This window comes from Macrotis lagotis, chromosome X (assembly GCF_037893015.1).
Source record: "Macrotis lagotis isolate mMagLag1 chromosome X, bilby.v1.9.chrom.fasta, whole genome shotgun sequence".
In the NCBI taxonomy this organism is placed as follows: Eukaryota; Metazoa; Chordata; class Mammalia; order Peramelemorphia; family Peramelidae; genus Macrotis; species Macrotis lagotis.
In genome coordinates this window covers 142,252,133-142,267,132 of record NC_133666.1, presented here as the reverse complement: position 1 = coordinate 142,267,132, position 15,000 = coordinate 142,252,133, and the positions used below count along the sequence as shown (strand labels likewise).

The 15,000-nt window shown below is 36.2% G+C and overlaps 1 protein-coding gene across 7 annotated transcripts in view; it reads left to right on the top strand.

The window, feature by feature from the left end:
* The window catches only part of RNF216 (ring finger protein 216), a 221,284-nt gene that overhangs the window by 68,482 nt on the left and 137,802 nt on the right, over positions 1-15,000 (top strand). For all 7 annotated transcript variants that reach the window (XM_074202366.1, XM_074202364.1, XM_074202363.1 and 4 more), the window contains 4 exons: positions 603-784; positions 3,294-4,097; positions 4,949-5,025; positions 13,195-13,297. In XM_074202366.1, the coding sequence (XP_074058467.1) occupies positions 603-784; positions 3,294-4,097; positions 4,949-5,025; positions 13,195-13,297 (1,166 nt within the window). The remainder of the gene's footprint in view (positions 1-602; positions 785-3,293; positions 4,098-4,948; positions 5,026-13,194; positions 13,298-15,000) is intronic.

The window sequence follows — 15,000 nt, the reverse complement described above, 5'->3', positions numbered from 1 at the left end:
GTGGTGAAGCAGAGTACTTCAACTCAGCTTTCTACATCCAAATCCACTGCTCTTTCTCCAAAGCCATCCTGCCTCTTGAAGATACAAACTTTGAACACTAAGTCAATCCTGTACTGTAATTTTTAAAAAGTCTCATTAAACACTAGAATGGGAGCATATCTCTTAAAACTTTTATGTAATTCTTAAAGAAGTATTCATGCTGAATAATTTAGTAATATCATTACACTTAAATTTTAGAGCTAATTTCTGCTCTTTTCAGATACATTAAAGTGTTGATGAACTGGTGTAAATTCTTTTTGTTGTCCAGTTGTTTCATTGCTGTCTGACTCTTGTCCAACTCTTCATGACCCCATTTGAAGTTTTCTTGCAAAGACATTGGAGTCATTTGCCATTTCCTTTTCCATTTCATTTTTACAGAGTGGAAACTGAGGTAAATGAGGGAAGTGATTTGCCCAGGGACACATAACTAGTGTGTGAGACTGGAGTTGTGATGAGTTGGAGAGTCTTCCTGACTCCAGACACAGCCCTCTATCTACTGTACCATCTAGCTACCCTTACTTTAAACCTTTAGCTTCATGATAACATTTTCCACTTTTCTGTAGACAGGATAAGTCAAAGAGATGAAGGACTCATCACCATATCAGACTCCTCGGATGAAGAACTTGCTCTTTTGCCAATGACATCAGCTTCTCGACAACATGAAGAAGAGGAGACTGACTATGACTATGATGACGATGATGACAATGATGACGATGATGATGATGATGTTGTCATCTTGGCAGAAGTGAGTTTTTCTGAGAAAAGTGGTGAGGTACTAATGTAAAATAAATCAATGTATTTTATAAGCTTGGGATATTGCAGGAAAGAGAGTTATGCTGTTAAGTTGCTGAAAAAAACTATTCACCCTCTTAGTATTCTAATGACCAATTCCCTTTTTATGCAGAGTAGAAATGATTGGAACTTTGTTTAATTTTTGAAATGGACTGAAGGAATTCAAGTCTTTTCCTGGTAGTTTTTATCTTTCTGTTTACTATGCATGATCTTATCTCTGAAGAGGACCAGATATAGAATCTAGAAAAAGGGTATAATTATGTATTGAGGAAATCTGAAACTGATGACCTATCAACTTTCTACTCAACATCTTATATAAACTTAGGAAGAGCCTAATAGTTATATATGTTAGCATTAAACGCCTGCAGGACATTCTGATAGCTATAAAATGTTTTTGTTAGTGAGAAAGTATGCATTGGTCCTTTTTTCTTAGGTTTTGATATTGATCGTAAAAGGAACTACTTAAAGTATGCTTCTCTGATACTCTCATATAATTTTTTGTCCTTTCCCCCCCATATTACTCAGTTTATAATTATGAGAATTTAACAATCTCTTTTATATTCATCTTTTCCTTTCTCTTCCTGCCCAAAGTGACTTCCTTTTGTAAAGAAGAAATGCATTGTTCTTCTTCGCTATTACAAGTTATATTGGGACATTAGGTTATTTAACAGGTATATGTTAAGTGACTAGTAATGTTATAGCCTTCCTTGGAGATTTCTTGAAGGCTAGAACTGTTTTTTCTATTTTTCTTGATATCCCTAGCAAGTTTAGCTCAGAGCCTAGTACCTAATGAGCACTTAACAAATGCTTGTTGGTTGATTTTAGTCTTCTTAGTTAGATAAGTCTACTACACTAGTGCCTATTTTATAATACTTTAGAAAAAGTTATTTTAAGCTACATTTAAATTTTGGAAATAAACTTATTTGTGATATGGTTCTGGAGATGAAAATGAAAGTACATTTCATTACAATTCTCAGAGGAACTTTGGATAACCTTGAAGGAAGGTTCAAAATTCTCTCCTTATGAGGGGGGGGGGGCAAAAATTCCTACTTGCTCAGTGAATTGGAGAGTAATTAGGAGCTTAAAATGTCATTCAGTATTCATCTATGATTTTATCTTAGTATAAAGGGAAACATGTCTTTCTTCAAAGAGAGTAAAGAATGTTATAAGTTCATAAGATTGTAGATTCCTAACTTGAAGGGATGGCAGAATGACTCATTTTATAGATGAGGTAACTGACACAGTGAGGTTTAGGTATGCGGCAATAGATGTTAGGCTAACAATCAGGTTCTCTAAACTACAGAATGTTGCTGGATAGAAGTACAATACATAATGCACCACAATCTGATTTTCTTTTAGGCTTTGATTGCTTCTTTTCAGAGGAATGAAGCTTGTATGTTTAATTATTTTATTACCAAAGAATCACAAATGGGCAACTATTTAATTGGTTGCCTTCTAAAAAGTTACAAGGAATTCTTTGATCACTTCCAAAGACTATTTATTTTTTTTTGTTGTTTTTTGCAAGGCTAGGGGGTTAAGTCGCTTGCTCAAGGCCACACAGCTAAACAATTTTTTTTAAGTGTCTGAGGCTGGATTTGAACTTAGGTACTCCTGACTCCAGGGCCCTGCTCTATGCACTGCGCCACCTAGCTGCCCCTATTTATTTTTTAAACATACTTTCCCCTATTACGTGGAAAAATAGTATGCTTCAGTTAGTTTTTAGATTCCAACAGTTCTTTATCTGAATATGGATACCATTTTTCATCATGAGCCCTTTGGGATTATCTCTGATTATTGTGTTGCTGAGAGTAGCCTTGTCATTCATAGTTATTCATAGTACAGTATTGCTTTACTGTGCACAGTGGTGTCATTCTGCTCACTTCTTTCAGTATCAGATCATCTAAATCTTTTCAGGTTTTTCTGAAATCATCCTACTTGTCATTTCTTATAACACTAGTAGTATTTCATTACAAGCATATCACAACTTATTCAGCCATTCTCCAGTTGATGAACATCCTCAGTTTCTAATTTTTAACCACCACAGAAGGGCTACAATGTATATCCTTGTACAAATAGGTCTTTTTCAAAGACTTCTTTAATCACACATCACAAGAAAATAAATGTCCGATTATGTCTGAAGCTTTGGGTTTTATTGATTAATTTCAACTTTATAAAAACAACCACCTGAATAAAAAGTAGTCAGATGCAAGGAAATATTTTGTAAGTCTTTTCCATTTTTATTTTAGTGACCTTCAGAGAGACTAAAATTAAACTACTAGAGAAATACCAGACTTTCTTGAAATTAGGATATAAATCACTATAATTTATATAAAAGTATGGTCTATTATCCATAACAAATGATGTAAAAAAACAATTGTTTTTTAATCTCACAATTTTAACCAAGTATATAAGGATATGTAAATATTAACTTTATTAAGCATTTCTCTTTTTTTCCACTTTAGACAAATAAACCACAACTGTTGCGGCCTATTGTCAAACCTGCTGCCCAGTGGCAGGATCTGAATAGACTGGGAGAAGGAGGGTCTAAAAAGAGCATGACTACATTTCTGCAGGAGAAGGATGATCTTTTTTCTACAACAAACAATGAGTCAAGATTCAGTGAAAATGACAATAATAGAAACCAGGATTCTCAGTTGCCTGGACCCTCTGAACATAGTAAGCACAAGTCCAAAAAAGACCGAAATCCCAAGCCTGGACCAAGTAATAGCCAAGCTATAAAAGTTATTTTGAAACCCAGTGTGAAAAAGGAAATAATCAATATAGAAGAAGCTAGCTTTCAAAGCAAACATTCAAATGTTCAAAACCAGTCAACCGAAGATTCTGAACCAGAGCTTATACCAAACCTCCAAGAATCAGCTACTGCAGTAGATGACCAGGTCATAAGAGAAAATAGTTGGTTAGATCATCCTTATTTCCAACCCATAGACCAAGAACCAAATGAATTAGCAAATCAAGTTGTTCCACAGCAGGGGCAGCCTGAAGCAGACCTCTCATATCGAGATGAGATTCCAGGACCAGCTTTTCCAAGGCCAGAACCACAACAAGATGGAATCCCAGGCCCTTCCTCTCCTCAGCCTGCCCATCCTCCTGGAGAGCTTAAAGACCATCAGCTAGCAATAGATGATGAACAGCCTGGTCCAGCTTTCCCATTTCCAGGATCTCATCAACCTGATTTGGAAAATGTTCCTGAACAAGGAGGCACTGGTGCAGATCAAGAATTTATTACACTACTAGTGAAAGAAACAGTAAGTTTTATTTCTTCTCTTTCGATTTTTTTTCTTTTTTGGAAGGCAAAGGGGTTAAGAGACTTGCCCAAGGTCACACACTAGGTAATTAATAAATATCTGAGGCTAGATTTGAACTCAGGTCCCCCCCCCCGACTGCAGGACCAGTGCTTTATCCACTGAGCCACCTAACCACCCTCAATTTTATCTTAAGAATCATATCCAGGGCAGCTAGGTGGTGCAGTGGATAAAGCACTGGCTCTGGAGTCAGGAGTACCTGGGTTCAAATCCGGTCTCAGATACTTAATAATTACCTGGTTGTGTGGCCTTGGGCAAGTCACTTAACCCCATTTGCCTTGCAAAAACCTAAAAAAAATAAAATAAGAATCATATCCAGATAGATGCCTTTGGGTATTGGTCGTTTTGGTATGCTAATTTTGCACATGAAAATTGAATTAGAAGCTTTTTTTGATATTCCTCTGTCCTTGGAAGTTATGGGGTTGGGGTAGGATAAATTCAAGCTTCCTGAGATAGCACTAGTTGCTTGATTGATAACTTTTTTGTTTAATTTATTTTTAATCCAAATTAAAACCCCAAGCACACTAAATTTTCTATGATTTGTCAATCTAATTTAGATTTTTTTTTTAAGACAGTTCTAAAACCCACCAATAACTGAAATTCAGACTAATTTACTTGAATGAAATACTGGTATATAAGAATTGAAAGAGTCTCTTAAAACCTCTTTCAGTCCTTGATGTAATACAATAGACCCATAGTATTAAGAAAAATATTTGCAAAAGATATATGTTTTTATTCAGTATCTTCAACTTTTGTAATTCACGAAGTGGAATAATATGCTTATTTTTCTCTAGGAAGCAAGATTTCCAGATGTAGCAAATGGATATATTGAAGAAATAATACATTTGAAGAATTTTTATGATTTAAATGTGTAAGTATAGAACTTAACATATATTTTTGTCATAGTAAGTGACTTTAATATTTGTGTTCTAGAAAATGTACTGAAATGATCATATTTTTCCCTGATTTATTTACATAGTTTTGGTAGTGTATAGTCATAGAGATACAGTTTAAATTGTAGCATTTTCAATACTTTTAGTTAATGTGTTCTTGGGTTTCCTTTTTCAGATGATATTTAAATTGTACTTGTAATTTTATTTTCATTATAATTTATGACATCTTATGGCATGTTTCAGCAATATTTTTTCCTTTCTTTTTTTAGTGTCACTTCATAAGATATTGGATTTCAAATATTAAAGTTCTTATGACATTTAGATGGTCTTTCTGTGGCTGTGAATAGGACATGTATTTTGAACGATTTAAGGTGGTTTTTCATATTAGGAAAAGATATTGCAAACAAATATTTCAGTGATTTATTTGGCATTTGAATGAATATCATAGCATTTTGTTGAGTTTGTATTTATGAATATAAATTCATAAAGTAACCAGCAGCCAAAATTGAAGAGACACAAAGCCTTTGGGATTTGTCATGAAGAAATATTTATTCCCTCTGTAGTTTTACCCTTAGAATTAACGCTGCCCAACCTAAAGCATCATGTCCATAAAATTTATGTAAATAGATTTTTTTAAAATTTGGATTTGAAAAGATTTTATCTGGATGTTAAAAAAAATATGAACTAAGTTGTACTTTATATACATAATAGAACACTAAAAAGAAATTTTACATGCAGCTACAAATGTATTTCTTTTCTTTTTTAAATACAGGATGTTCCAAAAGTCTTAGTGCAGTTTTAAGCTAATAAAATTGCTGAGATTTTTGGGACAACTCGTTGGATATACAATTTCAACATAAAACTTTGAAAGTGATTTTGTTTTTCTGTGAGTCCTGGCTTTCCTTCTGTTTTCTTTTGTGAATTTTTAATAAATTCTTCAATGACATTTTTTTACTTTTTTAACATCCTGTCTTCTCTTGCTCCCACCTTCTCTCAGTCCCACTGAAAAAAATAAAAACCATTATAATAAATATGTACTCTCAAGGTAAACAAATTCCTATATTGATCAAATTCTCACAAATTAAATTTTGTCTTGTTTTGCAACTTGTTCATTTTCCATATCTAAAATAGCTAGAAGCAGGAATACTGCATTAAATTTTAGATTAAAGTTTAATATAAACTTTTTTTCTTCTTCAAATGAAAAAAATTCATGAAAAATATTTAGGATTAGATATTTATATCTAACTCTAGATTACAATTGTGTGGAACAAATGCCACTTAAATAAATTTCAGAGATCTCTCAAGGTATGAAGAGAAGGCTTTATTCCTTCCTCAGAAATGGGCCACAATCAGTTAGAGAGATTGCAAAAGCCAAAGGTTCAAGAATCACATTTATTCTAATGCAATTCCACAACCCACCCACCCACACTCCTTAATGAGGAATGTGGTCTGACAATTTAAACAGGAAAACTACCCTAGGGAAAGGGGCATAGAATTCAAACAAAGCAAACTAATCTAGGGTAAAGAACATGGGGCAGAGCGAAGATGGCCACAAGAATGGATCTTGTCTTAGGTGCTCTCTCATAAAACTCATAAGCTAAGGACTCTAACTAAACTTTCGAGAGACAGTACCCACAGAGGGACCCAATGAAGCAGTTCTCCTACTCAAGGTAAACTGGAAAAGAGCAGAAAGGCTCTGCTCCCTGGGGTTGGAGGAGCAGCTGCCAGAGAGAAAGAACTTCATGGGAGGCAGCCTCAGGGCGCTGGAAGCTCACAGCAGCAGGGAGTCTCCTGAGCCATACCCCCGGGTGGAGGGGCACAAAGTGGGGGAACAGCAGGGGCCCTTTGCCAGAGTGAGCACTTGAAACCCAGCCCTCAGGGCACACAGCAAGCAACAAGGTCTTTCAGCAGCCCAGATCCAGGAACAGAAGCAGGTGGAGCTGGTAAGCAGGAGCCCCCAGGGCATGAGCCCATTGAACCTAGGGAGGGGAATGAAGAGAGAGACTGCAGAGCTCTGTCCTCTGTCCCTGGAACAGGACTCTGGGACACTGACCACATTCAGATCCTGATCTCAGTCTAAACCCCCCCACAGAACAGCAGGGCCCCCTCCCCCACCTCAGCCCTGTAGCAGAGGAGGGCGCATATGGCCATTCACAGACCAGGAGGGAGGACAGAGCCTCACACACTGAGACCCTTGTGGGAGTGTCCCAAAAGCTCAGGAAGCACCCCAAAACCAGGCTCAGGCTGGGAAAATGAGCAAACAGAGAAAAAAGAGTAACACCATTGAGAAATATTTTGCATATGAGCCCAAGAAGGATCAAAATACTCAGTCTGAAGATGAAGAAGCACAAGCTCCTACATCTAAAGACTCCAAGAAAAACAGAGATAAGAAAACTCTCTGAGGAAAACAAATCCTTCAGACAAAGAATAGAACTCATGGAGATTGATGAATTTACGAGAAACCAGGATTCATTACTTCAAAACCAAAAAAATGAAAAATCAGAAGAAAATGTGAAACATCATTGAAAAAACAACTGACATGGAAAACAGACTTAGGAAAAATGATTGGAATACCTGAAAGTTATGATCAGGAAGAGCCTTGACATCATTTTCGAAGAATTACTACAGGAAAATTGCCCTAATATTCTAGAAGCAGAGGGCAAAATAGAAATGGAGAGAATCCACTGATCCCCCCCCCCCCCCCCCGAGAAAGAGATCCCAAAAAACCAACCCCTAGGAATATTATAGCCAAATTCCAGAACTCCCAAGTCAAAGAGAAAATATTACAAGCAGCCAGAAGGACACAATTCAAATATCGTGGAGCTGCAGTCAGGATCACATAGGACTTAGCAGCAACTACATTAGAAGCTCATAGGGCTTGAATATAATATACAGGAAGGCAGAAGAGCTTAGAATGCAACCAAGAATCAACTACCCAGCAAGGCTGAATGTCCTTTTCCAGGGAAAAAGATGGATTTTCAATGAACCATGGGAATTTCAAAAGTTCCTGTTAGAATGGCCAGAGCTGAACAGAAGGTTTGATCTTCAGATACAGGACTCAGGTGAAGCATGGAGATTGAAGGAAAGGGGGAAAATATGAGGGACTTAGAAAAATGACACTGATAATACTCATGAACCTTCTCAGTTAATAGAGCAGGTAGAGGGAGCTTTTATAGTTGAAGTACAGGAGAAAGCTGAATTTGAAGATAAAGTATGGTGTAAAAATGGAGTCAATAGAAAAAAAGGGAAATGTAATGGGAGAAAGAAAAAGGAGAGGGGGGAATAGACCAAGATATCTCATATAATAAGTTTTTTCTTTATTACAATGAGCTATTGCAATGATATGGAAGGGGGGAAGGCAAAGGGGAATGAGGGAATCTTCACTCTCATCAGAGGTGGCTAGGACAGGAAACAGCATATATACTCAATGGGGTATGGACATCTGGAGTAAGAAGTGGGGGCAAGGGGAAGTAGGGGATGTGAATGATGGAGGAGAGGATGGACCATGGTGGGAGAGTGGTCAGATATAACACATTTTCTTTTTTAGTTCTTGCAAGGGGCTGGAATTGGATGGCCTGTCCAGGACCATAGGGCCAGGTAGATGCTGGGCCTAAGTGGTTTTAGAGGGGCTTGGGGCCTCTTGGCCCCAGGACCAAGGATTTGTCTGCTGCGCCACTCAGATGCCCTACAGCAGAGTCAGAGTGAAAAGAGAGAGAAAATATGGTACATGGTAGTGGAGAAATACGAAAGGAGGGAGTTGCAATCAACAATGGCAGCGGTGGAAAAATATGGAAGCAACTTTTGTGATGGACTTATCATAAAGAATGTGATCCACCCGCGACAGAGTTGTTGGTGTTGGATCAAAGACTGAAGCACATTTTTTATTATTATTATTTTGGGGGGGTGCAGGGCAAATGGGGCTGGGTGGCCTGCCTGGAGCCGCATAGCAGGGTGATTGTTGAGTGTCTGAGGCTGGATTTGGGCCTGGGTGCTCCTGACTCAAGGGCCAATGCTCTGTCTGCCACCCAGCCACCCCTACTATTATTACTATTTTATTTTATTTTGGGTCTTTTTTTCTTTTTTTTTTTGTTTTTTGCAGGGCAGTGGGGTTGAGGTGGCTTGCATGTCACATGGCTGGGTGATTGTTGGGTGTATGGGGCCGGATATGGGCTCGGGTGCTCCTGGCTCCAGGGCTGGTGCTCCGTCCATTGCGCCACCTGGCCATACCTACAATTATTACTATTATTTATTTTAATTTTAATTTTTTTCCTCTCCCCTTAATTGCTCAAGCGAGTCTATATTTTGTGGGGGGAGGGGGTATTCTCTTTACTCTTAAACAAGAATATTTTATTAATGTATAAAAACATTATTTGTACAAAAAAGAGAATAAATAAATATTAAAATAAAAAAAAGAAAAGAACATAAAATTCAAACCAAAACTGGATTATCTCTTTAGTCCCAGGAATTGAATGATTCTTCAGACATCAACAGATAAGATGAAGTCAGTTGACTCTTCAACAATATCCAAGAAGTTTGCTTTGTCAAGGGAGGAGGGGCACATAGCTAACCAGATTCAATCTATAATTTTTTAACTGAAGAAATCTTAAAACTTTATCCCACACAGAATTAATTGGACTTTAGCAGTGAACTATGTGATTAAGTTAGACAGATTTTTCTAGAACTCTTTATTTCCTGATGAGTTATATACAGTGCACTTAGCCTATCACCTTTTACCTTTGCTAGATGCCTACTTTTCTTTATCATGAGAGAGTAGAACTCAAGATTCTATTAGAAGCAAATAGAAGCTATTGTTCCATCTGCAGATGTCCATTAACATCTAGATAAAGGGGTATTTCTTATGAACCTATAGCCACCTTTAATTTTCTTTGATTTTAGCCTTAGATTTGTGGGACCAATTTTTCTAATCAACATAATAATATCTCCAGGTAAATTAAAAAAACCTAAGTTGACCATCACCCAAGTTTCAGTTCCTTTTCTCTTCATGTTTCTTATGCTCTTTATATGTTATTATTATGAGAGAATTTTTTTTAGAGCAGTTGAGTACTTATAGGATAGGAAAATAGTTCATTATATTCTCTTTGGCCATGAAGTATGTGCTTTTAGGATGCTAAAGTCTTTTTTTCATTCTATTTCATTTTCATTTTTATTTCATCTGAATTTGTCCAAAACTGCTTTGTGCTGTAATCACATGTCTAGAGGTAAACAGGTTGGAACCCTAGTCACAGTTACTTTACAGAATAGTCTCATCTTCATGGCATGGCAGCCCAGAACAAGCTTGAAATATAATTATCAAATGACTGATTTGGGTTTCTGTGAACCTCTTAATTGATCTTGTGCTCTGTGGTATTAATTAATAGTGTTGTATTTTTGATAAAAGGAAAGTCTTGTAATTAATCCTCAATGACACTGACTTTAATTTTCATCAAAGTTTTAAAACCCAAATAGTACTGTTAAAGAAAAGCTGTAAAGTAAATGTGGTAGGATCCAAAAGACTTATTTTTGAGGAATTCTAACTCAGCTTTGTATGCAAATAACCAAATATGTAAAATAATTTAGTGTGGGGTCCCCTTTGAATGAAGGAAAGATTTAAAATATCATTAATAACACTGACTTTAAAATCATAATTTATGTTGCTATTAAAGTGTTGCACTCAGTATAACAGCAAATAATGGAAAACTCAGCAGTGGCCACTGTTGGAAAAACTTTATGTTCCAGTCCTAAAGAAGGACCATGGCAGAGGTAAAACCTATCAAACAACTATACTTAGCTCACATGCCAGCAATGTTATACTGGTATAGACTGGTTTTCTCTTTCATATTTTTTTAGCAAGGCAATGGTGTTAAGTGACTTACCCAAAGTCACACAGCTAGGTAATTAGTAAATGTCTGAGGCCAAATTTGAACTCAGGTCCTCCTCATTCCAGGGTCTATGCGCTATCCACTGTGCCACCTAGCTGCCCCACTATAGACTGGTTTTCGAAGAGGCAGAGACAAAATTGCAAACATTTGCTGAATTATTGAAAAAGCAGGGGGTTCCAAAAAAACATTTCTTCTATTTTGATTACACTAAAGCCTTTGACTATGCAGATCCCTATAAATTGTGGCAAATTCTCAAGGAGATGACAGTACCAGCTCAGCTTAGTTGTCTCCTGAAAATTCTGTATGAGTCAAGACACACCAGTTATAACCTAACATGAAACAACTGATTGTCTCAAAATGAGATTTAATTTATATGCAGAGTATATCATACAAAATACCAAACTGTATGAATTAAACACTGGAATTAAGATTGCGAGGAGAAATATCAGTAGTCTCAGATATGTAGACAATATCACTATCATGGTAAAGAAGAATTAAGAATCCTCCTGATGAGAGTAAAGGGGGAAAAAGAGAATAAAAGCTGACCTTGAAGCTTAAAATTTAACTAAGATCATGGCAGCTATTCCCATCAGTCCATGGCAAATAGTGGAAGAAGAAATAGAAGCAGTGTTAGATTTCATATCCTTGGTCTCAAAGATTACTGAAGCCTGTGACTGTAGTCATGGAATTAAGAGATCCTTGCTCCTTGGAAAGAAAACTCTGTCAAATTTATCATACTATAAAGCAGAGCTATCACCATTTTATAAAGATATATCAGTGCTATGATTTCCAGGAGCAGTGTATGTATGGTTATGGGAACCACAGAATCAACAGTTTTGAACTGTTTTGGAAAAACTTTTTGAAAATATCTTGGGCAGGAAAGAGAGCAAATCAATTAATTAAATAAATTCAACCATTGAATGGAAGGACAAAAACTGAAGCTGAAGCTTAAATACTTTGGCATATAATGAGAAAATAGGGCTCATTTGAAAAAACTCTGTTTGGAGCCAAAAGGAGAAGGGGATGGCAAAAGCTAAGATAGATAGCTAGTAAGCAGTGAACATGACCTTAGACTCACTTGGGAAGATAACGAAACACAGAAAGACTTGACTTGCTATGGTTCATGTCACAAAAAGTTGACATGACTGAATGACCGACTCACAACAACAAATACTGATTGAAATAGATTTTGGTATACTGTTTTTATTTGAGCCATTAGAATCTAATGGAAATCTGAAATTGACAATGTTAGCTGGTTTTGGTTTCATACCTCAACATAAAATATATTAAGATTTAGTCAGTTCACCTAAGAAATATTGACATACATTGACTCTGTTTATAGTGTAGATAGTGATTTTTAAAAGAACACTGATTCATCAGTATGTCCATTTCTGCATACACTAACTAAATCATACTAGCACTTAAGTGATTGAGATAGAGGAAGGAGAAGCCAAGAAATAATGGTGGGGTCTGACTGGAATGAGAAAATAAAACTTTCTGACCCTGTCCTCTCATTGTCATTTGATCCCTTCACCAAAGATTTTGTAACTGACTTAACATTGAGTTAATATGGCAATAGTTGAATGGGTTGTTTAGGTGAGGAACAGTATATGAGTCTGTTGGAGATTGGTAAGAGTCTACAGTGAAGATAATGATGTGGCAAGAGCTGCCATTCATTTAAGAAAACTATTATGTTGGATATTCATAAATTAAGCAGGCCTTATATTAATATCTTTGTCTTATTTGGGAGAAATCCTATAATTTGCCCTATTAGGTTTTGTTGCAGAATGAAGAATTTGGATTAGTGAATTTGATCTTTTCTTTTCAATTTTTCTTTATATCTTCTGCAGGGAGCCCAGATTCCTTTAATAAAGTAAATGTTTGTCCAATGGATTGTCAGCTTTAATTTATATGCATACTGGACATGTGTGTGTGTGTGTGTGTGTATGCAAATAATGGCAGAACACAGGTTTAAATAATTTTTCCTGCTTTTTTTGACCACCATGATTTAGCTATGACTTAGTAGAAGTCTAGCAGGTTAAGCCATTGAATGTGAAGGAGTGAGAATTTAATGGACATTACTACTTAAGTAAACAAAAATAAATCATTTCAAGTTAAATGTTTTTTATGAATTAATGGGATTTTAGTAAGTTATAGAGGCCAATAGAGAATTTTAATTTCTAAAGTTACATTTGCTTCATTTTAGAGGTATTTTACTTTGGAGAATTATAAAAGTAATGTTGGGTTTTGTTTTCTGTTTTTTTGTAGACTTTGTAATTTTCTTCTGGAAAACCCAGATTATCCAAAGAAGGAAGGCAGAGTGGTTTTAAATCCTAACAGCAGCCTGCTTGCCAGCCAAGATGAGAAAAAGGCAAGTACAGTATTCTTATTTGTAATATTTTCCAGTATGCCTTTTATCTTTTTTTAAAATTCATACTCTTAAAGGGAAGAAAGCAGATTTCTGTATTCTCTTTTTTGCCTAGAGTAGAATTTCAAAGTTTTATTCATGTTTTTCTAATAAATTAAATCTCATTTCTGCCTGTCATTGCCCAACAATCTTCTTTCTCCTCCTTATCCTGACCCTTCCAGCCAAAGAAGCCAAGAACAAAAAAAAAAAAGCCTAAAATTTCAAAGTTAGTAACAAAGTCAAGATCTCCTAGTTCTCTCAACACACCTTCTCCACAACAAATTAATAAAGGCACCAGACTGAATTCTGATCAGGAAACCCAAGAAAAGTAACAAGTCATTTAAGAAAGGTCTCTAGACGTTGGGTTAGAGGTTATCCAGGAGCCCAGTGCAGAGATTAGTACTGTAACCAAGTAAGTGTCTCAGTTGAGAATTCAGCAAAACCAAATTCTAGAAAATTTTCCATGTGGTTCCTGAGTACAGGAGTAGAGCAGTGACTCAGTTCTACAGTTTAGCCTAGCACACAAGCTTAAGGTTAAAGAACAAGGCCAAAGGGGAGCCAGCTTTAGTCACTCTTAATCTTCAGAACCTCACTGTCAGCTAAAAGTAACTGAGTCCATCAACATTACTGAAACTCAACTATATCCAAGACAGTAACCGAAACCTGAGTCTGGCATTGTGGAACTTAGAACAAGGGGGTTGTAAACCTGTATCACCATACTTTGAACTGAAAGTTTGAAGGTCCCTAAACTGAGCTATTAAAGTAGCTGAAGGAAGTAAAAGATAGACATTTAAGACCAGACATTCTCCCCTTTCCCTCAGCACAATAAGTCCAAAGTCAAGAGATAGGCTATGAGAATGAACAAACAGAAAGAATTTGACCATCCAGGGAAACTCAAGACATGAACATAGAAGACATTGACTTGGAACTTGTTATTTTTCCAATTTACATGCAAAGATAGTTTTCAACAATCATTTTTGTTAAGTTTGAGTTTCATATTTTTCTCCCTCCTTCCCTTCTCCCTTTCCCCGATAGAAAGCAATCTAATGTAGATTTTATATAATAACTATTTAAAAACATATATCCAGGGGCGGCTAGGTGGCCCAGTGAATAGAGCACCAGCCCTGGAGTCAGGAGTACCTGAGTTCAAATCTGGCCTCAGATACTTTATAATTACCTAGCTGTGTAGCCTTGGGCAAGCCACTTAACCCCATTGCCTTGCAAAAAAAAAAAAAACAACCTAAAAAAAATATCCATATTAATCATGTTGTGAAAGAAAAATCAAATGAAAAAAGGGGAAAAAACCCATGGGGGGGGGACCATAATACATAAAACAAATTTTAAAAATTGAAAACAGTAAGCATTTGGTTTACATGCAGACTCCATCTTCTCTGGATGTGGATGGTATTTTCAATAACAAGTTTTTTAGAATTGTCTTCTACTATTGTAATGCTGAGATGAGCAAGTCTATCATAGTTGATCATCATGCTGTAGCTGTTAGTAAGTGCAATGTTCTTCTGGTTCTGCTCTCTTTATTCAACAAGTCTTTCCAGGCTTTTCTGTCCCTCATGATTTCTTATAGACCAATAGTGTTCCATCATATTCATATTCAACAATTTGTTCAACCATTCCTCAATTGATAGACATCCCCTAAATTTCCAATTTTT